The sequence below is a fragment of the Amblyomma mixtum genome, chromosome 3 (assembly GCF_055824585.1).
Source record: "Amblyomma mixtum isolate Tamu chromosome 3, ASM5582458v1, whole genome shotgun sequence".
NCBI classification, from domain to species: domain Eukaryota; kingdom Metazoa; phylum Arthropoda; class Arachnida; order Ixodida; family Ixodidae; genus Amblyomma; species Amblyomma mixtum.
In genome coordinates this window covers 92,471,763-92,497,397 of record NC_143014.1, presented here as the reverse complement: position 1 = coordinate 92,497,397, position 25,635 = coordinate 92,471,763, and the positions used below count along the sequence as shown (strand labels likewise).

General features: G+C 44.4%; 2 protein-coding genes across 6 annotated transcripts in view; one reads left to right on the top strand and one right to left on the bottom strand.

Moving 5' to 3' along the window:
- Positions 1 to 4,006, bottom strand: part of kappaB-Ras (NFKB inhibitor interacting Ras like 1) — a 51,653-nt gene extending 47,647 nt beyond the window's left edge. For 4 of the 5 annotated variants that reach the window (XM_089580114.1, XM_089580115.1, XM_089580113.1 and 1 more), the window contains exons 1-2: positions 3,815 to 4,006; positions 3,393 to 3,532 (exon numbers count right to left, since the gene is read on the bottom strand). In XM_089580114.1, coding sequence (XP_089436240.1) covers positions 3,393 to 3,518 — 126 coding nt within the window. In that variant the 5' untranslated portion in view covers positions 3,519 to 3,532; positions 3,815 to 4,006. The remainder of the gene's footprint in view (positions 1 to 3,392; positions 3,533 to 3,814) is intronic. The other variant, XM_089580112.1, reaches the window with a different exon arrangement.
- A 1,087-nt stretch (positions 4,007 to 5,093) lies between these two features.
- LOC149350945 (alanine aminotransferase 2) overlaps positions 5,094 to 25,635 on the top strand; it is a 28,630-nt gene continuing 8,088 nt past the window's right edge. Inside the window, exons 1-9 of the mRNA XM_089580110.1 lie at positions 5,094 to 5,542; positions 6,188 to 6,277; positions 10,187 to 10,295; positions 13,661 to 13,791; positions 13,927 to 14,040; positions 15,918 to 16,047; positions 20,283 to 20,362; positions 20,432 to 20,565; positions 21,792 to 21,900. Coding sequence (XP_089436236.1) covers positions 5,291 to 5,542; positions 6,188 to 6,277; positions 10,187 to 10,295; positions 13,661 to 13,791; positions 13,927 to 14,040; positions 15,918 to 16,047; positions 20,283 to 20,362; positions 20,432 to 20,565; positions 21,792 to 21,900 — 1,149 coding nt within the window. The 5' untranslated portion in view covers positions 5,094 to 5,290. The remainder of the gene's footprint in view (positions 5,543 to 6,187; positions 6,278 to 10,186; positions 10,296 to 13,660; positions 13,792 to 13,926; positions 14,041 to 15,917; positions 16,048 to 20,282; positions 20,363 to 20,431; positions 20,566 to 21,791; positions 21,901 to 25,635) is intronic.

Here is a 25,635-nt window from a genome sequence, read left to right as displayed (position 1 = left end):
CCGGTCATGACACCTTGCGGTGAAGCTGCAGAGATCGGACAGAAGCTAGACAGAAAAGGGAACGAGACCGGCCTTTGTCCTGCAGTCATGACTTCTTCCCTTCCTCCCTTTGTGCTCCTAGCCCGATCAACAAACAACCCACTCTCCTACGCTCAACCTGCGTGCAGTGTGCAGTTTAGTTGTTCAGCCGTGAGCAAGCACGTGACTGTCGGTCACGGTGTAAGAATATATTTAGGTGCTAACACTGCGCCCGGCAACGCGACCAGATCGTGTTCGCTACTCCTTGTGCTTCTCTCGAACGGTGACAGATGGCACCACATGGTGGGGGCTTGTCTAGTCGCCGAGCTGTGACTAGAAAAGCTGATGAACACTGATGAAGGCAGAGCTTGCACTTAAGTGAGGAGGTGCCTCCAAGTTTCCTGGTGGAAGAAGGGCAGCTGACACGCGTGATGTACTCCCGCCACCTGTGCGCAGTTTCTTTTGAGAGCTGCATGATGGATTGGTGTCTTTTTTTTTCCACAGGCCATCCCCGAAGGCAGTGCAGCAGCGGCGGGTGCGGATAGCTTGCTTGCCTGCTTGGAACACGTGACTGCAGACTGACGTTTTCCAGGAGGCTTTCTTTACCTTGCCTCTTTTGCCAGATATTTGGGACATTCGCCAACAGCACCGGTTTCTTGTATGCATTGAAAAGTGCCCTGCCACTGAACTCGGCGTCGTACGATTTTATATCGTATGCTCGGAAAAGTGCTTCGCGCAGACGTAGTCCTTCAGTTATAATATCCTATCTGCTCTCGCGATATCCTGGCGCCAAAGTGCGAGCTGGCTCCGAGCGAGCTTTAAAAAGTGACACTTGGTACGGAAAACTCTGGTTTGGTCTGGTTTATGGGGTTTAACATCCCAAAGCAACTCAGGCTATGAGGGACACCGTAGTGAAGGGCTCCGGAAATTTTGACCACCTGGGGTTCTTTAACATGCACTGAAATCGCACAGTACACAGGCCTCTAAAATTTCGCCTCCACCAAAATTTGACCGCAGCGGCCGGGATCGAACCCGCGTCTTTCGGGTCAGCAGCCGAGCACCATAACCACTGAGCCACTGCAGCGGCACCCAGACAACTCTGGTAGGCCAATCTGCAGTTGGGTACGCAGCACCTCATACGCATAATCATGCCTAGTCAGCTTCTGGACCCAGCTGAACCCTTCAGGTGTGCCACAGCAACAACCAACACATCACAGCCACGATGTACATAGGCCGCGACGACCGTCCACGGCGTCGGCTCGCACCATCACGTGCGTTTACACAACGATCATTGCGGCTGGTCCCAAACCGTGATACAAAAAGCTAGTTCTAGCAAACTTTGCTCGTGCACGGTGCCAACCACAACGCTGAAGCCGAGAACCTAACGTCCACACCTAGTGATGCAATCTGACAGCGCAAAACATCGACAAACACAGCCTAAAATGGCACCGAAAGCCAGGCAAATCGCTTAGCTGCGTCCGCCACTCCGCAAGCGAGTGGCCACTACTTTGCAGCGCCCCCTAGCCGCTGCGGTCGGCGCATGTACTAGAGGGCGAACATGATTTGTGCACACTCTCCGCCGTGGCAGGCGGCCAGTGTCAACACCTAAAATATTCTTACACCATGCTGTCAGTTTATGTTGTCATGGATCGCGAGCGTGCCAGTGTTGCCTGACTGTCACACGATTCAGAACTTTAAAAAATTAAATTACAAATTACTCACTGCACCAAATGAGCTCATATTTTGCCCAGTTGTTACAAGATGCATAGCGAACAAAACGTAATAAACAGCTTGAGTCTCAAAAATGCTGCCCTGACCCCTTTAATGGTCTGGCTCTTCAGAGACGATGTTTGTGCCTATTGTGATCCAGTCCTGAGGTGTGATGATCGAAGCAGACAAGATAGCTGTTAAAATAGGGAGTGCATCTGTTCTCTGGGAAACCTAGGACAGTGCCCCAGCTGTTCGCTACATTCCATATCAGTCATCCCTTGCAGAGCTGTCAAAGCCATAAGGCATGCAGAGGTGACATTCTTGCACTGTGGGGTATAGTGCCAGTCTAAAAGTCTTCTCCTTGATTAGGCACCAAGGTGTGCACAATTGGTATTTATAGTAGCCTTTGTAGGCCGATAGAAAACACACATATGCAAACATATATGCACAAAGAAAATAATGTTTCAAACAATTTGGTCAAAATATTTAAGGCGATTTTTTGTTCCAAGAGCATAAACATTAATAAAATGGTTCCAATTTCTTTTCCTGAATCTTAGTAAATGACGTCATAAGAGTGACATCATTTAATATACATTTAAGCCTAGTGTATGAACTTGATTAGAACCAAGTTACATGCATGTATTAATTTTTTATAGCTAACATGCAATAGCATGCATTTTCCTTCAATTTCTCTTTTGTATGACTTGTATAATTCGTCTTTTTGAGGAATGATGTTCGATATAAAATCTGCTGCCAAATGCGTTTGACTATGAGCCTTAACTAGTTTTGGCTAAAAGTCCATGTTCATTCTATGTACTGCTTAATTTGTAAATAAAATTGTGTGACCTTAAAAAAAGAGAGTTAAAATAAAAATAACTGCAACATTCTGTAGGACTGCCAGTGGATAGTGTGCCAGCTTTTGCAAACAGGGAATCTAATAAATCATCTGTGTGACACAAATGCATTGCCTTCATGCTGGAATTCACTAGGCTCATTTCGCAGGGAAGTCGTGAGATGTCAGCGATCCACTTCACTTCTTTCTGCTGCCACACCCCTGACCAACACTTAGTGACAAAAACGACCTTATTGTTCAGAATTCTACATCACATTGCATGCTAGCATGCCGATGCAGACCTCTACTCCTGTTATTGTGACATCTGACTTCTGCAGTACTGTTGCACTGTGCCGGTAGATGATCTGGATGGAAAACACCCACTGTCACGCTAATACTGCCTGACTGTTTCCTCTAGATCCTCTTCTTTTTCCACCTGAATCACAGCAAGGTGCCCAAGAATACCTCTAAGATTTCATCACCTTTCTGACTGCTTAAGGAGGTCTGCAGGAGTTTCCACAGTGCTGCTACTTATGAGGACGAGATGGAATAAAGACTGCTCTGCCTGTACCTAGTGGCACATGCTTTACACGTACATGTACTGTCATAAAGCTCTAAATGTCTTTATCGTTCTTCACATTGCCAAAAATTCTGAACAAATATTTCTATTTATTTTTTTCGCGTTATCACATTAGTGGCATAGAGATATGGCAAAGATAAAAGCGAGTTGTACAAATGGCCTCACACTTCAATGAATCAAACACAGAGCATGATAATATTCGTGCATATTCAGAGTAAACGTCGCGAGGGTGGACAGTAAAGCTGAACTCACAGCTTTTAGGGGATGGTGGTTGTATATTAGCTGCTCCAGCACCGATGTCTTGCCGCAACCCTTGTGCCCGCAAACCATTATCTTGCTAGTTTTTCCCGAAGACACCGATGACTTGAGCATCTGCATGCCAAAAATCGAACCTGAGTACGATATATAAAAAGTATACATGTTAGAGAAGTCGCTACTCAAACATACAATTCCTTGTTTTCATCAGTGCCCTCGGTGCCTTTAAAGATTTGCAACTTGAACGCCCTTTCAAGCGCAAACAAAAGACAACGACTTGAGCGTTTGAGCGTTTTCGAGTTAGAATTTAATGAGAAGCAGTAAAAAAGATACACTGCTGAGTGTTACGGCTGCTAAACTGGAAAAGTAGTTTTACGCTATCAGAAAGCACCTTAGGATACACATCGGGCGACGCTTGCCTTTGTAGCAGATCTGTTCCTGCTCAGAAGTCCTTCAGAAGGTAATTTTCGGGGGATGCTTTACAGAGATGCTTCTTCTTTGCCATCCATGCTTCATCGACTGATTATTGTTTCGTTGATGTTGTAGAATCTTAACTTTCTCACTACCATTTCAACCACAACAGACACAAACCCCGAAACCAGACGAAATGATACTGATGTCGATGGACTTTCTTCACACACATAGGCGATGTACTTACATTAGGCGCGAAGCAATAAATTATCCTCTTTTATAAGACCACATTTTAACAGTATCAGATATTTTAAATAAATTAAAGCTAAAACGCTGCAGGTACAATTAATTTGCTAAAGCGCGCGCAACTATAACTTGTTTGAGAATCCAGCCCAAGCAATGCTGCAGTTATTTTACAAAATTACTAGCACAGTCTTCAACTTGCAATCAGATAGCATTCGTTACCTTTGATATTCGATGTAGAACAGTACAATGAGCATAAAACTGTGTGTCGTAGAAGTTTCACGGTTTCACAAAGCTAGCAGACGACACTTCCCGGTACTGATTTTTTACGCGTCTTGCGAAGCGGCAACATTCGTAATTCCTCCGTGCTAGCTGTGCATTTTTACTGAGGAGATGTTATGATGTTATTTTCAGCATATGTTTCTCAATTGGTCGAGGTTATCAGTGACACGTGATCTCAAGCACTCGCGTGGGCATAGCTGCTCGCAGCACATTGGGCACAATTAGCAGAAATGGGCGTCGGCTGCGCAGCAAATTGACCTTGGCTTAGCAACAGTGAACTATGAAAACACGCTTCGAGGTCAACTACTGGAGGTGTCAACAACCTTGAGTAACACTGCGGCTACTCACACCTACGGGAAAGACCTGCCAGCCTGAAACTCCAACCTGTCGTGCTGTCTAAAGTTTAATTATTAAAAAAAAAAAAGTGCCCTTACTACTTTGCCTCAAGGCAGACAGTTGTGCTCGACAAGAATTCGAGTTCAAACGTCTTATGTCATGTCTCCTCGAGGTTCAAACTAATTCAGTAGCATTATAGTTGAAACTGCACAAGCAAGAGCAAATTCCTCCGGCGCGTGCATTTGTCGCTGGTTTCGTTTGCTGCAACTCTGCAAGTTAGGCAACGAAAGCGAGTGAAAAAACATTAATTTAAAAACTCTGAATAAATAAAAGAATATCTTGAATTTGACTCAAATATTACAAAGATTGTTTACATTGGCTCTGTGCGGAGAAAGGCCCCGTCCTTAGAATTGCTGCGGGCCTGTTTTGACCTGCAAGTGTTTACTTCTTGTCCTCCGCAGCCGTAGCGTAATGGAATCATTGTGACCGTGAACTTAAAGCCGTTTGTCACCTTGAATCTGCAGGTGCATTTAAAGGAAGGCAACAGTAACCTTTTGCGGAGAGCGAAGCTGCTTAAGAACGCTGCTTTTTAACAGGACTGGCCGCTGTAGCGTGCTCCAGCCATGCATAAGCGCGCAGTGTTCCGGCAAGTTCGCCTCCTATCGGAGGCTCGGCTGTCACGTGACCCCAGGTTGCAGGCAGCAGCGACGAAAGTTAACTTCCCTCTCGGAGCAGCTGTTGGTCGTGCAGCATCCACGATGGCTGGAAGAACCGTCACTCTGGACAACATGAACCCACATCTTATAAAAATGGAATATGCCGTGCGTGGCCCCATCGTCATTCGAGCCGGAGAAATTGAAAAGGAGCTGAAAGCGGTGAGAAACGCGTGCTTTTGCTCTTCGTGCATCGCATACCTGATTGATACCTGAGCTGCCTGCCCGCGTGTGAGGTAACTGTATACCTGCGTGATGGATTGTGATCAGTCATTAATTTTTATGTCCGCGAAACACAAATGTAGCCATTGCTTCGAGAATGGGTCGAAAGACGCGCGGTGTGTTGGAACTCGCGATCGCAGAGACAGTTTTACGGAATGTTCGGTATCCTGTTGCGCACGGGTGCCGTTCCGTGCGTGTCTGGCGCGTGACCATTTTTCTGTGTCACTTGTCATGTAGCAGTAGTCTGTAAAGAACAGAGTGTAGACGGATGACTTGAAAGGCACTCGGCGTTGGGCAGTTCTTGCGGGCGCTCTTAAGCGGCCATGGCTAGGCCGTCTTCCGCGAAGTATACGAGTGAGGCAGCAGATAAGAGACGTGATTGACAGCATTGCGCTAGCCTAATTTCGCGGGCGTTGAGTCCGCGGCACTATCTTAGCGTTGCGTAACCGCGGCATAGAGGGGAGTTTGTCGCGCGCAATTTTCAAAGCGTATATGGCAGGTTCACTGCTTGCCTGTTGGAGTTGTGAGTTACCGACCGGTAGCAAGGTATTTTAGCGTGTCTTACTGCGCATGCTTTCGTTCCAGGGAAAGAAGTATAATTTCACCGAAGTGATTCGAGCCAACATAGGCGATTGCCATGCTGTGGGACAAGTACCATTGACGTTTTTCCGACAGGTATATATTTCTAAGCGCTGTTTGTCTTTGTGTACATTTTGTTTTTTCTGCTATGTATGATTATGATTTTAAGTAACTGTGAAGCAGCACATAACTCATTTAGCTTCACTCATTACTAGTGCAGCTCTGCAAGGTGAGCAGATTATTTTGCTACTTCTGCACTCCTGACACAGAATTCATTTTAAAACTTCTCTGGCAGTCACTCGGGTATTCAGTCATATTTGCTTCTTCCAGGCCTTGTGTGTGAATTCATAGAAATCTTATCTGTGCAGTTCTGTAAGTGCAAAGTGGTGCTGTTTGAAAGTCAGCACTGAGAGCAAATGCAGGGTGTGCAGTAAAGAGCAAAAAACTCGTACATCATGCTCCATGGTGTGCTGCATGGAGTTGAAACTACCACTAATTTTAATTTGTACTCTGGGTATCGAAATGTTACGAAAAAATGTGCGTCTGAAATGTAGTGTTGGTTTGTAGCTTCTCCGTACTGTAGCAAACGAAATGTGCCTGCAATGTGTTGTCGAAGCAAATCAAGCTGGGCAAGTTGGCAGTGTTTCATTTTTCACAAAACAGCATAAAAGACTAGACGTAAGACACAGAGTGGGTGCTGAACTCTACTTGGTTTTGTTAAAATGCGGCATACCTAATAAAATTCAATTGAGAGTTCTGCACAAGTCCTTCGTCGTTTGCATCTAGTCATCATTTTCTGCACTGTTTTATGAACAACAGATGTTCCATAAAAGTGTCAGGTGGATAACTTGAACTTAGTAAAATAACATTTTCTTTTCTCTGGTTTTATTGTGTGATTGAAACACCTAATGGGGATAATGCTGGCAATCTATCACAAGGCTTTCGTATGAATTGGACTGAGTTTGCACAGTGTATGGAGGAAGCATACAAATAACTGAAGCCACATTGCTCATTGTGTTCAAGCAGAATACTCATGCCACAGAATGCTTGCATTTGGGATCTTTCTTTTGTGCCAAGCAAAAGTTTTGTAATGGATGCGTGATGAGCTTGGATAGAAGGTCGATGGTCGTCTAATCCACTAAGGAAATCCATACCCAATTTTTCGTTTGCGGGGACATTGCTACAGCTCTGAATTGTGAACCAGCTTTGCAATCAAAGGCTACATCCTTGGACGTAGCTGCATTGAAGTTTATGGCGAAGCTTGGCTGCAAGCGACAAGGCTCCGAAATGGGCTTCTGTTTTTGAACAGCCACAGCATCATAGATCACATCTTTGTATAATGCACTATGGCCTTTTTCCGCTTCCTAGCCTTCCCACTTAATGGTTAAATTCACGATGCAAGTGTGGGGATAAATTTAATACTTGATATCAGCATTTTGAGTGCTCTGATATGAAGTACAAATTCCTTTAATTTCAAGTTTTTTTTAGCAGAAAAACAACTTTCCGTGCTGAAAAAATACAGAAGTAATTAGGGCCCTGCTATTCGATTTAATTGAAAAAAAAATGAAATGCACAGGAGCTCAGTTTATTGTGCCTTAAAGAAAATGAACAAAGAAAGTGGTACATGTTGCAAAAATAAAACTGAATCATTGTTGGTAAAGTTTGCTTCGCTCTAACAATTGAAACTAAATAAGTAATAGGTTCTGATTTCCAAAAGCTTATGAAAAGTTTCGATTACAGATGTTTTGAGCTTCAGAAGGAACCTCCTGTGGTACAAGTTTTGTAATGATAGTTGTTTTGCCAAAGCTGTTTCTGGGGTCTGAGCAAAGTACATGAAATATCTTATGCAAGAGGGACTTTTGAACATTTTGTGTTTAACAAGGCATTTCGATTGGTCACTTCCATTGCATTCCACGACTGATCGCTAGCGGAGTTTGCAGGTGGTTGCAGTTTTATGCTCCTTCATTATTTCTCACACACTTTGTTCAGAGGCAGAAAGATTGCGAGTGGCACTGTTTTAGATTATTTTCAGCGCTTTTCTACTGTTATGTTTCAATTTTTTTCAAGTATCTGTGGATGTTCAGTAGTTAATTGGTTGCTTTAGGTCAAGTAGCCACTATAGATCCAGACAATGGCAGAGAAATTAGCAGGAGAATAAGAATCTGTTGGAGAGAATTTGGCTTTCATTAACAAATCTTGAGTAGTAGCTTACCTATATACGTGAAGAGGAAAGTATATAACCGATATGTATCTTGCCAGTACCTGCTTATGTTGCTGAAACTGGGGAGATGGGAGACGCTCTTCGGTCTCTGCACTGGCAGGAGGTTGATGTTTTTCGACTAGAGGGGTGAGTTTACAGTGCCTCCTTGCTCATTATAACCAAGTGGCACGGCTACGGTTATTCGTTAGAATCTGTTCTATGTTCTGTGGCATCTGCGACGCAGTGCCATAACCCCATTACATATTTTGACGGTAGATCCACTCTTGTTAGTAATAAGCGTGTGTTTGTTATAACTGCAGTCATTATAAGTGGGCTCGACTGTATTGAAGTCCTTCGCTTGCCTGCAAAATGCAACTATGCTCACTTAGCTCAAGGATTATAACTGTTGATGTATATTCATTGTGTATATCTTGTTCCAAGAGCATCCATGGGTAAATATTGCATGATCAGTCCTACAAATATTCCAAATGTGCCTTCGTCTGGTCAGACGTTGGGATTTCTCAGGTTAGAAATCCTATATGCCCACTGCTTTGTCATGCAGATGGGGAATGCATGAAGGTATGTCACAAATGACTGTCAACTGCTCGCATAGTAACTATGACTTGTGCTTCACTAATACCGTGAGCTGGAACAGTAAAAGTTTTAAAGTGACCATGAAATGGTGTACACTGAGATAAGGAAAAGCACACTAGCCATCGATATTCCAGCACTTGTCACCGCACTGCAAAAATTTTTGAACCTAGCATCATTAACACCAAAGATATCGGTGATTAAAAATGGTGCTCCTCCTTGCCCCCCTCAACTCATACACGCTGACATGCCAGAAAAAAAAAATAATAAATAAACGGGTTGGGGCTGCACCCCTCAGCGCCCCATCTAAGCGCATCCCGCTCATGCCACCTGGGCACGTCTAATGAGGATGCTCGCCCAGACTTACCTGCTGATGTCATTGAGGTAGGGGATGCACGATGAAGTGTTGCCCTAATCGGTTGCGAGCTACTGCGAGCAGTGATTTTTAAAAATTGTTTGTAAATTATAGAGTCCACGCAGAGCTTTTAAATTTCACTCGAATACTCATAACGACCTCCTGTAGAGATGTGTTGCGCTAGATTATGACCATCAAAATCATTTCAGGGTTCCTTTAATCTAAAGCAGGTGTGGCAGCGAGTTTATGGCAGAGCTGTTGAGGGCATACTTTTGTGGAGCACTTGAATAGACTATGTATTTGGGCTCCAGGGCTAGGTTATTCTTGAAAGTTTGGGTTAAGTAGAACTTGACTTAACACAGTAAAGCCGGTGTCGTCATTGACGTCATTGGCCATGAGTGAGAAGTCCCAATGGAAGCAAAGAATTACTAAAATTTAACTGGTCAAAGAATGTTTGCATTGGTGCCAAATTTTTCAGGGAGGTTCCTGTAACCAAAGGAAAGTAATTGAGCTGAAAAGAAAATGGGTTAATTTGTGTTTGGATGTGAATCAAACCCAGGACCTTCAGGTTGCAAGACAGGCATGCTACCCAGAGGCCACGAAGGCTCATTTCATTTCATTTATTTTACCCTCAGGGCTTTCACATTACAGAGGGGCCTCAAGTTGAATAGAGGTGGACCTAGGGAATACGTTGTGGTCCCCCAAGTGTCTGGATAGCAGAGTGCTGGGAATTTTTTCTGGATACATGCAGCTGCTGTCTCGCTCACTTTGTCACCCAACAGTTCTCATTTCAGTTTGGCACAAAATTGCTGTGATCTTTAGCTGAATTGTGTTAAAAATGTCCCCCTTTTATTCTCAGGTTATAGCGGCATGCACAGTGCCCGACTTGATGAAAGGGGACTTGTTCCCAGCTGATGTGAAGTCACGAGCTCAACAAATCTTAGATTACTGTGGCGGAAAAAGTGTGGGTAAGCACGCGACTTTCTTAGCTTATATTTGAAGCATTATGAAATGTACAGCATGATTGAAGACGCACGCAAAAGGACGAAATCAGATGATACACAATGCTGTTATGACCTTCGTCCTTTTTTTGCATGTCTCCGATGTGTGCTGTACGCTTCGGGATGCTTTTGCGCCATCTAGCCCAACAAAACTTCTTAATGCAATATATTTGAAGCCTTGAGTGTTATTAAAGGACCTGTATACCTTGTTCTAAAGCAAGTAGAAGCTTTAGTGTCAGTGTCCATGTCCTTGTGTGCGTGCGTGTGCAGGGTGTTTCACGTAACTTGAGCCAGGGAATACAAAACAAAAAATGGAACCACAGCTGGGTGAAACCAATGACATATTGTTTGCCATCATGTGGCAGTTCTCAGAGTATTCTTACATTCTGCTTAAATAGTTATGACCTTATTCTTTATATCATCCTATTCTGCTCTGTTAGTTATCAATATAAAACTTTTTTAATATTCACTTTACAGTCAAGTGTGTTTCGTTGTGGAGTGAGTTCAGGAACAACTGGTCCAGTTTTTTGTAGCAATGTACCTTCTGCGTGATTGGTTTTCCAGCATTTAAAGAGCTCGTGAAATATGGACAAAAAAAAAACGCGTAACTGCGCTCATGTGCTATCATATTGCAGCACTCCCAATTTTGTTTTGGACGGATGAAACATGCGTGTTGGCCGTGCCCAGGTTAGTGGCCACCGCTTAGTGCGATGGGCTGCACAATGATACAAATAATGAAAATGGAGTCTATGTTGAACTATATGACTTCACTGCTTTCCCTTCCTTTTTCATTTTGTTTCTGGGAACGCCTAATGAAAGCTCTATTTGAATTTGCTGTCGGTGGCCTGCCTATCACTTATCACGGATCATGGCACGCGCTTATTATGTTCCGAAAGAATGTGGTGACATACTGTCATGATAATGCTGGCAGCCACATCGGTCGTTCACTTTGAGATGGTGAGCATGCACACATTGTTCATTCAAGGCGCGTTTGTTTGGCAACGCTACAGTGCCATAGTGCAGAAGTGCAACCATGCATATATATATATATATATATGGTCTTTGACTCAGAAATGTACTGATGTGTACGTGAGTTAATGAGTATGCTAATTAGGAATTAGGTAATTATCCAAAATTAAAGGTAAATGTTGCGATGTTTCATTGCACTTGAACAATCCGAGGGGTATGTATGCATGTTATATTGATGTGCAAGATTCCATTTGAGTATCTATAAGTTAGTGTTTATGGTAATTAGTACGAAATATAATTAAGATGTGTAGTGTGTGTGTTGTGGTGATTTAATGGATTGAACTAGTGGAGTTTGCTGTCGTATTCTACTCTTAAAGGCAAAGCTTAAGCATTCGTGATTTCGTGATTTCTTGGCATCTGATTGATCAATATAAGATAAAGTCACCAGAAATTGAAAAACTCAACAGGATTTAATTCACGACGTTTTGCCTGGAGGACCAGCCTTTTTCGAAAAAGGCTGGTCCTCCAGTCGCAAAATGTCGTGAATTAAATCCTGCTATGTTTTTCAATTTCTGGTGACTTTGTTACGCACGTGCGCACACGCACACACACACGCACACACAGTAACTGGGCGACGGTGGTTGCGACGCGCGCGCGAGCCAGTCTGCAAGCATGACGGTGCAACCACCATCGACATTTCGGCCTGCGAGAGCAGTGAAGTCGTCGCGCCATACCAGCAGCTGATTTCATTCACTCAAGCCAGGATTGAGAGCAGCACAATCGTGTTTTTTTTTGCATTTTGCGGGCTTTCTTTGGAGCTCTGGAAAAAAGATACACGTGAGTCTTTCTTTATCGCAAATAAATGGAATCGGGGTTTCTGAAGGTCCTCTTCAACTTGGCTATTCCCATGTGCTGTCTAAAGTCAATATTTATGCATTTAGAAAAATTATCTTATTTGCTAATTAATTAATTGCAAACCAAAAAATTGCCTATGATGCGCAAGCCGGTTTGGTAGGTGTATGTAAGTGGTTTCCCTGGCCTACCTCAAACATTTTATCTTCTAACCCTTGGCTAAAGTTAGCCTGGACTCCCTGTACGTGCGTGCATGCTTGTGTGTGTGTGCGTGCGTGCGTGTGTGTGTGTGTGATGGAAAGAATGGAAATGTCTTTCTTTAAATACAGGAAAAAAGGGGCCACACAGGCAATAAAAACTTCATTGGCTGTCACTTAACCCTCTCTACAACATAATGAAACCTTCAGGACCTTAGAGTGAATAATGAAAATTTTGCATTTATGATCTTAGCTACATAACTAATTAGCAGAATTTTAAAAATTCTCCAACAGCACCACACTAAAAATGAAATGTCGTTGATTTCACCTAGCTGAGGTGCACTGTTTTTTTTTTAATCTTTGGCTCAAATTACATGCATGTTATTCGCAAAGGACGATAAAACAAAATGGCTTTCTTTTTGTTTTTGTTTGCTGGGCAAAGAATTGATCAGAGTATTAAGCCAGAAATTCGGAGGTTGTTGTTTTGATTGCTGTTTTTGGTGGTGTTTTTGGTGTGTCTGAGGTAGCGCTGAATGTGTGTGGTGCATTAAAAGTGCTCTGAAGAGGATTCTGAACTTTTCTTTTTACAGCGGGAACTCGATCTACACGCTCCAAGCATCCTTAGGAACTTCGAATTACTGCCCTCTGCAGCTGATTTCCGTAATAAATTGAATTAAACGTCCCGGCTCCTGCTTTTTTTTTTTTTTTTGAACTGACACCTGTGAATAGGAGGAGTCAACTAACACGTGGAGTAGTGCCTTTTCAGCCAGTTGCGTGGCGGCTTCGCTTCCACTTTTGTTTTATTTTTTAAGTTTCCGTCAATAAATAGTTTCAGTCGCAGACAACAGAGTTGTAAATTGGGCCCACGGAAATAAAATATGTGTGGACTCTTTGCTTTCGCAGACCACTCCGCATATTACTGCGTATCACTCCGCTAATGGCAGAGCGGCAAGCCGCCACACGACGAGCTGAAAGGCATTTGACACGTTCATTGACTCCTTCTACTCTCAAAAGTCAGTTAAAAGAAAAGGGCAGGAGCCGGGACATTTAATTCGATTTAATAGGGATATTGGCTGCACAGGACAATAATTCGAAGTTTCTGAGAGTGCTTGGAGCATGTAGATGGAGTTTTCGTGGTAAAAAGGCATGCCCAGAATACTCTTTGGTGCACCTATAATGTGACTTAAAAGCTTCAGGTGCTATGAATGAATTTATAGTCTCCCATTGCTGGGCTCTTTGTTACTTGCAGCTGCCTTGTGGTATAAAAAGTACTCTTAAGCGGCTGCTTTCTCTTAATTGCAATATTGAATGCAGGCGCTTACAGTGACAGTGCTGGTGTTGAAATTATCCGAAGGCATGTCGCCGATTATATAAGCCAACGTGATGGTGTGGAAGCAAACTATGAAGATGTGCTTCTCTCAACTGGTGCCAGTGAATCTGTTCGGGTGAGTGTCTTTCATTATTGATTGTTTCACTCGTACTAGACTGAGGTGAAATGATTTTTGTGATGCTTTCTGCTGTTTGTTTCTTCTTGCTTTTATGGCAGGCGTCTTTATAACTTGAGAGTTTTGTCTTTCTAGTCTGTGCTGAACTTGCTAAATGTGTGCAAGGATGGGAAGCCATCTGGAGTCATGATTCCAATCCCACAGTATCCCCTCTACTCTGCAACCCTTGCGGAGTATGGCATATATCAGGTATGGCATCAGGTGTATTCTGTAGTTTATTCTGCACAGGCCTCTAATTTTTTGTTTCTGGCTGAGAAATACTTGTTAACAGGTGCTAGAAAAATAAGTGAAATTTTGTCAGATCAAGATTTCTAAATGCTTAAAGTTTTTATCGAACATTTGTATTGAAACAGCTTGCATGGAAATCATTGTAGCTGTGCTTGTTAACTGTGACCAATTCAGCAATTTCATTAAGTTGTCTGCATTAGGAAAGTGCATCATAAAATATTTTTTTTTGTGAATTAATGCCATAACTAGTGCACTGACTAGGCAGAACTTTAAGACATACATGCTGTTGTACAAGAAATAAACTGAAAAATGCAGATTTTCCGATAAATATTGGGGAATTGGGCCTTGTTGCATGGACAAATTCAAATGTGCTGTTGATGGTATGGTTACTGGTTGAGGCCAATTGCTACTGGACTGGCGACCAGCTGCTGTGCTGGTTGCCTGTCCTGTCCTTGGCGAGTAAATTGCATGGTCTATTTGAATTAACCATAGCATATGATCATGCTTTCAAATTACCGAGCATTACCAAGCAAGGCACCAGAGGAAAAGACTGCGTATGGCTGTCTGAACTTGTATACACCATGCAGCACTCGGTAGCTAGTGCAGCCAGGTGTCTTATGTTGTGCTAAGCCATTCATACTGGCGAATTTTGTCATATTGACTGATTTCGGCTTGGAAGGAAAGTTTGTTCTTGGAAACAGTGCCATAGATGCTGTATTTGACACTGTAGGGCTGTCTATTTTCCCTGTATTTGAAGTCACTTTAAAGTTGGTTATTCAGTAATAATCATTCACATCAATAAATAAAAAACACTGACACTAAGCAGCTTCCAGCAGTAGTGAGGTAGTGTCTTCTTATGCAATGCACAACTTTTTGAGCTTGAATCTGTGGGTGGGGCACTGTGTTACATGCAGGGAAGTTGTGAGATAAGAAAGCTGAGTGCATTGGACACTGAGTGTTTGCGCTGTGTACAAATAAAGGAATTGTTGAGTAATGGCCTTGCTACACATTTCTCCTGCAAAAGTTTTTAGAAGCTCCTGAAATTAGGGTGTTTTTTACTAATATTTTATCACAGCAAACTTTAATATGTAAAAAGTATGTTACATACATAATAAAAAGAAGCATATAGTATGCACTTAGTTATGCTTTATAGATAGCTTTATTGTGGCAAAATGTATTACAACTGATTTGAAGCATTCATGTAACTTGGGAGGGTGCTTGCAGTCTCTTGCAATTAAATGTGCATATTGTGCACTCAAGCACAGTGTCTGAGTTGCTGTTTGAGGTAAACAATATTTTTGAAGCGAAAAACTTCACTAGGCTCGCCACAGCTGCGCATGCGCGAAACCGAGTGACGTCACGCGGAGTGCAGGTGGCCGCTGCTGCCGCAGCCGTCGTCGCCGCCGCACGCTGACTCCATCGCCTGACCTTTCGCCGCCGCCGCGCGCTACTGCGCATGTGCGCTGCCGCTTCTCCTCCTTGCCACTGTTTGACCTTTCGCCGCAGCCGTGTGCAGTGCGCATTTGAAAGGAGGGGTATATATCGCGCGCTTGCCCATAGAAGAGGCGCAGACACTCGTCATGGAAGGAGAAGCAACAGCCGGACGGCGCAGAAACACCGATCCAGAAGTGGTAGCTTGGGAGTTGGCTGAGAAGCAGCGAGAGCTTTTCGCTTCAAGACATCCAGGCTTAACCTTAGCTAAGCCACAGCCAATTTTTTTTCTGTAATGCCTTTAAAAAAATTAATTTGTAGTTAACCTTGTTTTGATGTTTTTTTTTGTGGTGCTCTGTGACATAGTTTCACTTCTACAGCTAAAAGTGGATTGTGTAATTGTGCAGGCCAACTATTATTTGGACGAAGAGAATGACTGGGCATTGAGCATTCAAGAGCTTGAAAGAGCTCTTAGTGAAGCCAAGAAAGTTTGCAACCCTCGTGGCCTTGTTGTGATCAACCCAGGGAACCCTACTGGTGAGCTTTAGTGAAGCTTTGCCAGACATCAGTCCTGGTGCAGGGATATTGCATAGCTGCTTCTTTTTCAAGTCTACTTGCTATTGCTGCATGTTGAAAAAGTTTTTCTTAATTTTTACTTTTACTTTTGTGAAAATTTATGGATAATTTGAGCAAACAGTCCATGCATGCCAGGCATGCACTCCTTATCAAAAGTGATGTTGGAACCTCTCCCTATGTAGCAACCTACAAACTTGCCGAGCAATAATTGCTGTACTGAAAGGACATGCAAACTCCAGTTTCTCACTCCTTCCTTGGTGGACTGCTAGGATTCCAAAAATTTTTGTGCCTTTCCATTGTTTGCAATGGAATTCTGTTGCTCTGCTAGCTCAAAAAAGCATGTATATACTTGTGAGACTTAGTATGACTTAAAGATTCTTAAAATGTTAGTACAGTTTGGAACTATTTTTTATGCTGTATGATGTGACCTTGCCATCTTGAATTAATGAATAGATTTACATTGATAAAGGTAATTTATGGCCACTCATGATTGTAGGAAATGACGTAATAAGAATGGTTTGGTTTGGTTTATGGGGTTTAACGTCCCAAAGCGACTGAGGCTATGAGAGACGCCGTAGTGGAGGGCTCCGGAAATTTCGACCACCTGGGGTTCTTTAACGTGCACTGACATCGCACAGTACACGGGCCTCGAATTTCTCCCCCAAAGAAATTCAACCGCCGCGGCCGGGATCGAACCCACGTCTTTCGGGCCAGCAGCCGAGCACCATAGCCACTGAGCCACCGCGGCGGCGTAATAAGAATGGGTTATTAACCAGAACTGTAATTGTAGTGCAATGGAATCTCAATGATACAAGTCTCACGATGTTGCGAAAAATTTTTATCATCCAAAACAAACAAAATCGGGGTGCAGAAGCATGGAAAATGCATACACGAAGATTGGTTTTGCAGATGGCAGGACTTATTTACGACCATGTAGCCACAGCTCTCTACTTGCAGTGCATACTGCATGACTAGTTATCGTAGTATCGACGATGTACGGGCAACACTTGGTACTCAACAGTGCAGTGACGCTGCCGTGGTGGCTCAGTGGTTAGGGCACTCGGCTGCTGACCCAAAGGACGCGGGTTTGATCCGGGCCGCGGTGGTCGATTTTCGATGGAGGCGAAATTCTAGAGGCCCGTTGTGGGGTTTTACTTAGTTGGAGATAAATACGTTCTCCCCGTTTAACCACGGCTGACACAGTTCAAAATCGCGCGGACCCCACCTCGTGGTCGCGTACGCTACTGAGTGCACGCCGACCACGGCGAGCCTTGCTCTGAGGGAACAAAGGAACGACACTCTGGTTGACACAAACGACATTTATTGCTACAACAACAATAACGCCAGCTAGCAACAAAATACGCTGAGGAATTGAGGACGTCCAACTCACCAGCACGGCTACTAGCGAATGTTCCCCCACACTAGGGCAGGGGGAAACACCGAGGCCGGGTGGGACGAGCTGTGGGAGAAAGTTCCCCCCCACGACGCTTCGCCATTTGCCCTGCCGGTGAAGAACGAAACGTCGCTCCGGGAAGCGAACCACAGGGGACGAGTAAAGCGCGTCCCCACATCCCCCCCAACCTTAAATAAGACCTATGCGCCTGCAAGTACATGCTACGGAGGCTTCTCCTGGTCTTCATGTCCTTGAGGCAGGTCTTGCAGCGGAGGTCGTGCCGACAGCGTGCACGCAGTCTTCCGTGGTATTCCGAAGGCGGCGTGAAGGCCTCCGCTGGGACGACTCGCATGGCTCGCGGACTACGTGTCCGCCGGCCCGCGAAGAGGAGGGCCAGTTGACCACTGCAGGCCAGGATTCTGCAGTAGTCGCCAGGGTAACAGTAGCCGGAGGTGGCTGGTGTCTGGTGTCGCCACGGCTGCTCCGGATGGATGCGGCGAACAGGATACAGGCCGCTCCGTCGCAGCAGGCGGCAGCGAGATGATGTGCACTGGATCTGCAAAATTTCCAAAACACACTCCGCATGCGTTTAACGTAGGTCACGGGAGGGGAAACAGCGTCCAAAAAGGCCTCGTGGCTCAATGCTCAACTTGCTAGCAAAAGTGTCGGGCGGTTGTGCAACGCAAAGTTTGAGTGAACAAAGCCCTTTCTTGAGTTGAACGAGACTGCTCAGTTCATGCGAGGTTAAAAAAAATGGGTGGGGCAGCAAAGTGTGCCCCCTCTCAACACCACGGTCCGGTGGTCGTGTCACTTTTGACATGGTGCATGCAGCTCTGAAAAGCCTTAGTTAGGCCTCACTGCCATTGTGACACCGACCCTCAACAAAAGAAGACCCGAAACGGGTTTAATGCGCGCAGCCGCGAGGAGACATCAGCTTTGTGGGGTGGTTTTACCCCGCTCGCTGCACAAAACAGCTTCTGAGCGACCGACGCCCACCGCATCGGACAGTGTCGGAGCGCGCAGTGTCGAGCTGCAATACCAGCGAGCTCGTAGTGCCACCCGTGGCCCCAGGCCACACGGGTCTCGGAGCTGCGACTCCCAGAGTCGTAACAGAGACAGGAGAGAAAATATGTACAAGAAAACTCGGACCACCCACGCGGCTTCCGTACTCATTTGCTTCGGGCTCGGCAACTCCGCGGGCGCTAGACCTCGCACTCCCTCGATGCAGACCAAGTGGTTCTCGTGCTGAAGAAACTCCAGAGAAAACTTGACAAAAAATGTGCTGAGCACGTTGAAAAGTTCAAACATGCAAGTTCAAACAGCGCAGTACACCTCGCACTCAGAAAGCATGCCGCAGGTTATAGCAATCAAAATTCACACTAGGCCTAGCACTTGTTAAGTCCGAACAAAGAGCGTTCCTCGAACTGAACAGACAGTCGTCCAGTGTTCCAAGAGCAGGCCCACATTGGGCTGCCAGTTGTGGGGTTTCACTTAGGGGGAGATAAATACGTTCTCCCCGTTTTAACCGCGGCTGGTACAGTTCAGAACCACGTGGACCCTACCTCATGGTCGTGTACGCTACCAAGCGCAAGCCGACCATGGCGAGCCTTGCTCTGCGGGAACAAAGGAACGAAACTCTGGCTGACACAAACAATGCAATTATTGCTACAACAACAATAACGCCAGCTAGCAACAAAATATACCGAGGAATAGAGGACACTGACTCACCAGTACAGCTACAAGCAAATGTTCGCCCACGCTAGGGCAGGGGAAAACACCGAGGCTGGACATGACAAGCTGTGGGAGAAAGTTTCCCCCCATGAGGCTCCTCCATTCGCCCCACCGGCGCAGAGCGGAGTGTCACACGGGAACATCAGTGCGCTTCCCCGTCCCGAGCAGAAGAGAGCCATCTCCTCCGCGCGTGTGCAGCAAACACGCCATTCGTGGCGCTGCGACGGCGGCGTCCTTCCTTGTTAAAGTAACTAACACAGCTAAGGAGGGTACTTTACAGGGAAGCAAACCATAGGGGACGAGTTCAGGGTGCATTGCGGGGAAGCGAACTATAGGGTCTAAGAGCACTTGCTGCTGGGCTAGTCGGTTTGTGGTTCATAATTAAATAGTTTTTAGGCGCAAAAAACAGACAAGGCACATAGGTAGGTGACAGGACGAAGGGGGCGCTTCGTCCTGTCACCTAACTCAAGGTGGTCGAAATTTCAAGAGCCATTCACTATGGCGTCTCTCATAGCCTGAGTCGCTTTGGAATGTTAAGCCCCAATGAACCAAACCATTCAAGGGTGTAGTCGTGGCTCACACATTTGTGCCATCTGAAGTGGTAGGGGAGAGTGTCTGGAACATTCGAAGTTCCGCACATTGTACATAGTGCACTATGGCTAGGGAACTCTACAACTTACCTCATACCGAAATTCGTATCACCCGTGTTCGTGCAATCAAGATTCTACTGTATGTTGCTGCTTGATAGTGGAGGTAGTTTTAGTTCTCCTTAGCATTTTGCAACTCTGAGACCTAACTGCAGATACGTCACTATCGGCTATTTTTGAGGGTATCTTTGTTTTTGACTTGCTGTATAATTGCTAAATAAGTCTGTAGACCTTTTCACGACCCTTGGGAAAACCGGTTTTCTGGGCTATGGGGAGAACGTGAGGAGCTTCATCCTCAACTCTTTCTTGTACTATGAGCACAGACCAGTGGCCAATATGGTGGCACCCATGGACGTTTTTTTGAAAAGGTCTACAGTAAGAAGAAAACTGAATGTGCAGCTTCTCTTGCCTTTTTTTTTTTCCAGGGTCGGTCCTGACTGAGCAGAACATCAAACAAGTTGTAGAGTTTGCACATAAGCACAAACTCTTCCTTATGGCTGATGAGGTAAGAATTAATCCAGTTACTATCACTTAAATACTTGTGGCCCTCACATTCTACTGCCGATACTTGCAGGTGTATCAGCACAACATCTATGCTGAAGGAGCTGCATTTCACAGCTTTCGCAAAGTCATGCACAATATGGGCCCTCCTTACTCTGAAATGGAACTTGCTTCTTTTATGTCTGCCTCCAAAGGATATATGGGAGAGTGAGTATGCACTGTAAACTGTTTGAGAAAAACAGCATGGCGCTTCTCGTGACGTGTCCATTAACCTCTGATCTACCCATGTTTAGTGCACGATAGCCTTAGCAGTAGTTCAGGTTTAGTGGAGCAGTGGCAGCTATTTTTGATTGACTGTTAGAGGGAATTAATGAGCATTTGTCGTGGGAAAATATTGTGCATGCGCAGTGTGTGGTGGAGCTGTCTAGAGTGAGTCATCTGTTACAGTGTATGACCTCCTGTGTTATAAAATGATGAAAGTTGAAATTGGACGTTTTGTGGACGCATCCACATTCACCTTGCCAAGTTATAACATTGCATCACATATGTTGTCAAGCGTGTTGTTTTAAGTTCTTGGAGCTAGAAAAATTGAGTGGTCTGTGCCACCAGGTGGTGCTTCTAAGTGAGCACACAATGTGCATTTGTTTTTGTTTTTCTGTCCCATAGCAAACTGCAGTTTACTTAGCTTTACTGAGCAATGGTGCTGCAATCAAGATACCTTGTTTCTGGCTATTCAAAATGTTGTCAAACATAAATTTGTTTAAAGGGGACACTGAGGACAAATTCAGTGTGGCCTATATCGATGACAATGAGGCTACTTCCTCTGAAAAGGGAGCTCTTATAAGCTAGAAAAAGGGGAAGAGATGAAATATAGTAAAACCTCTTTTAATAGGCTGAAGGAGAGTTCATCCGTATAGTTTCATTTTCAAAGCTTCGTTGCCAGCACGGATCTCGTGCGATTAGGCCGCACTGCCACTCACTTCCTCCTGGTAATCAACGACTCCTTTTCATCATTGGAGTCATAAGTTTGAATTGAGTGGCAGGGGGAAAAAAATGTCATTTTGAAGTTCAAATTGCTGCCCAAATAACATCAGCATATTCACAAAGAGCCAGACGATCGATTTTTACTAAGAAAAAAAAATTGGATGCTGTTGCCTTGAGACCCCCGTAACAGGAGCATTAATCAGCACTCTTTGCATTTTTTTTTTTTTTAGGAGGGGCATGCTCAATCATTGCAAGTGATAATTTAGTTCTGTATTCCATGTGCATCTGCTTAAAAAAATAAGTAAATGGAACCATGCTTTTGCTGGAAAAAAAAAAAAGACCTTTAATCCTTATATTATTCTTGCATGTCACTCTGCAAGTTATAAAAGAAAACGGGAATCATTGTCTGACTTCTGATCAAGTACAGCTGCTCATTCTCATGCTTGCAGGTGTGGATTACGTGGTGGTTACGTAGAGGTCATCAATCTAGACCCAGCTGTGAAACGTGTCCTGTTGAAGTCTGTCTCTGCCAAACTTTGCTCATCTGTTTTAGGACAGGTGAGTTGAGGGAGTAGAACTGCGACTTGAATGGTTGTTCGTTGCCTGTCACTTCTGTCGACAGTGGAAGGATTGGTTCGAGGAGCTGCTATGTTGCTTTTTGTTACTGACCTTGTCACACGCTTTTTATGCGCACACTTTAGTAAAGTGGAAGCTAGAGTCTTGCAGCATTGAACATGAGGCAGAGTGCTGGTCCCTGATCAAAGCATGTGTTTAAATGATACAAAATTTTAAGGGACTGAACACTGAATTTTAAGCACCCAATTTTTTTGGCATAACGGAAAGCTTTCTTTCTAAGGTGCTCAATTCTGCGACCGTTTGAAACAGTGTTGACGATATTTACTAAGAATTTTTTTATGGCTGCACGTGCCCAATACTGGAAATCGTGACCAGTGATGGTGGTGGCGTGATGGGACAGTAATTAGACATTTTTTAACTCCGCTTCATACCTCAGGTGCAATGCTATCAAAGCTTGCGCTGCCTTCATCTATGATCAAAAAGTAGTGCGTTCCTTGTGGCGAGTGAAAAATAATAAATGTTTTGCCTGCTGGCTTATTACACACTGCATTTGTTTTTAGCTTGATTAAATGTGCTGTTATTGCTGACGACACACTGCTGCCTTCTTGTGTCTTAGACCACTCGGCCACAAAACAAATGCGTAGTAACATGCCTTCTTTTATTTTTTCATGCGGATTACTTCCATACCTTTTACAGCATTGCACCTGATGTATGAAACAGTGTAGTACAGAGTAGCTTCCATTTTAGTTTCCACATCCAAAACTGTTGGTACAGTGATATATGTCTCATCGAAGAAAGTTTTAGTAACGTGGTTGCCCCTTCATCCAAGGAATGCAAAACACTGTGGTGCCGTCTAGTGACAAAAGCTTTTGTAAAAGCACATGGTAGATAACGCAAAGGGAGCATTGCTTTTCATTGAAGGGTGCACTGGAGAGAACGTAAGCTATGATGAAACATGATGAACACTCCTCAAAGAAAAACAACACTGTGCACATCGATATTTTACCGAGATGTAGTCACATTGTCAGATACACTGATAATGGCAGGGTTTCACTGCAGAATGGCACTTCAGTTTGTTTTATTCGATTTTAAATTCAAAATTAAAATTATAAATTCTCGTGTCTTTGGTATTGCAGCGCTCAATTCTTATAGTATGAGGCACGACCTTTTCATTTCCGCCATATTCTCGTGACACGTTTTGGTCAATGGTTGATTCTTTTAAGGACACTGATGTGTTGACATGCCATATGAATGAATACCTTCAGGAAATGTATAAACGAATACAGAGCATGACTCTGCATAGAGTCTACCGAGGTTTTGGCTACTTTTAGAGTCCACTGAGAAAGCACATGAGAGCTATGAAAATTTTTTGTTGGTGTGATTTGCTTAAAGTGTGGACAGAAACAGTCAAGCCGCAGAAAAGTTAGTGAGATTTTCTAAAGTTGCTACCTTAGGGTTTTAAGAACTTCAATGTGGGCGACATATTTGTGTTTGCAATGTATCAGTGACAGTGTGGTGCCAACAGCCTAGCATCTTTTGCACACCCACATTTTACTCAGCAGTGTTGCAATTTTCAGAGCTGCTTCATTCCATTCTCGCAGGACTCGCATCTGTCTCATGTTGCATATCAGGCACATCATATCCATGGGGAGGCCTGAGGCCCACCCCCGTAAAAAAAAAAAAAAATCAAGCACGGCAATTCCCCCCCCCCTCCCCTCCCCCCCTCCACAATTCTGTTGGCAGTGCTCTTGTTGGGCATGCAGCACCTAGCACCCCCCTCAATACAAGAATGCGTCTTGGGTCTCTGCCGAAAAAAAAAATCCTGGCTACATGCCTGTTGCACACAGTGGGAGAAACATAAATTAGTTGAAAGACCATAGTATACTACAACTATTGCATGCTGATTTTTCCCACTGCAATAAAATTGTGTAAGATTTTAGGATGTAGGATTGCAATACATGTATGATCAGTACATGAGCGACTATCATTGCAGCTGTGTAGTTCATCACGAATGCTGCTCAGCCAGATGTGCAGCATTTAGGCATTTGCTACTGCTCTATGAGTGATGTTTGCTTTGAGGCACATTTCACTGGCAGTTGGCAAAGTGTAAGGTGAGACATTGTGCCATTGGTACATGAAGTAATGATTTCTTTTTGGGTGTCAAGTTTATCTGATTATGGTGACCTGCATCTTGTGTTTAAGTGCACTAGTTTACGGTAAGCTGATGACTGCGAGCCCTGCTGGTGACACACCCATTGCATATCCCAGCTCTCCACTGTGATGCTTGCTGTTCTTTGGAAAGGCATGCCCTGACATTAGTTCACTTCATTTCCCCTGTCTTAGATGGGTGTTTCTGAAGGAATTGAATCAGAACCTGCGCATGTATAGAGTAAGATGGAATCAAAAAGAAACAGTGTGGCTTGATGGCCCAGTGGCTGTGGTTGTGCGGTGCAGAGCAGAAGTTCACAGGTTTGATTTCTAGCTGCAGCAGCCACAATTAAATGGAAGTCAAATGCAAAACCATCTATATGGAGTTATTTAGGTGTCTGGTCAAGAGCACAGGGTTAATTGGACAATATAGGGTTATTTGTAGAGAGATGGGAGAGGCCTTATTCCTGTAGAGGGCGTATTCAGGCTGATGATGGTGATGGTCAAGAGCGCCAAGTGGCTGAAATCACTTGGGAGTCTTCCAGTATGCAAGTCTCCTAGCCTGAGTGTAGCTTTGATATTTGAAAATGTTTTAGAGTGCAGTTCTTGGGCACCAGTTCTTGGCTTGCATGTTGTTCGCATAACAGGCAGAGCTATAGCAAAGCGAAGAGCACAGCCAAGGCTGAAAGTACAGCAATAATGAAGGGAGGGCGAGAATGAAAATGCAGAGGAGGGGCTAGCGGTGGGAGTAAGGTGGAAAGTGCAGGAGGTACGGTGGGGGTAGGCGAGAGGGTACATACTCACTTTGTGCCGGCTCTTGCGTAATGGCTTCCTAAACATGTTTGCAGATAGTCATCATGCTTAGAACATGTATCATAACCACCTGCGCATAATCTGCTGCGGTGGGTGCTGTAGCAGGCTGATATCCCTGCAACCCCTCCGTTTTAGGTGGCACCCATTGTAGGATTTGTGAGAAACGATGCACTGACCTGCCCAAATGTGGCGATTCCTTGTGCAAAAATTGTGGTCCCTTAATTGTTGCACATGTGTGTGGCTGAGTATGTTCAAATCAACGTAATATCTACCACAAAACTGCTGGTCCATGAATCGGCAGTTGAACCATCAATCAGCTCATACATGGGCGTCTGTGGGGGCCGTTTGTGGAGTCCACTAGGTTTACCATGGGAACGGGCACTTGCTACTCTGATTGTACAGGCCATGCGCCTCGTGGCCCGCTCCAAACAGTGACGTGTCGTTTGTGGCTTCAGCATTCCTCCTTGAAGCAATGAGACGCACATTGCAATGAATTCTCGCAGGGAGCAGCAAACACAGGAGAGGACACTGAAAACGGGCAAAGGTTTCACCCCGCCCGCTCTGCACCGCTTAGGGGCGTTCATTAATTGCGATAGTTTAGAGGCTTTGTGCAACAAAGCACCGATGCTTCGCATTGTACTCTTAAGGGTAGCTTAAGCATGGTCCAAGTTTTCTGCCTCAGTATATCGCAAAATCAAGCTGCGCTCAAATTTCGCATTAGGGAGCACTGTAATTGTTGAATCAATTTTTTTAAGG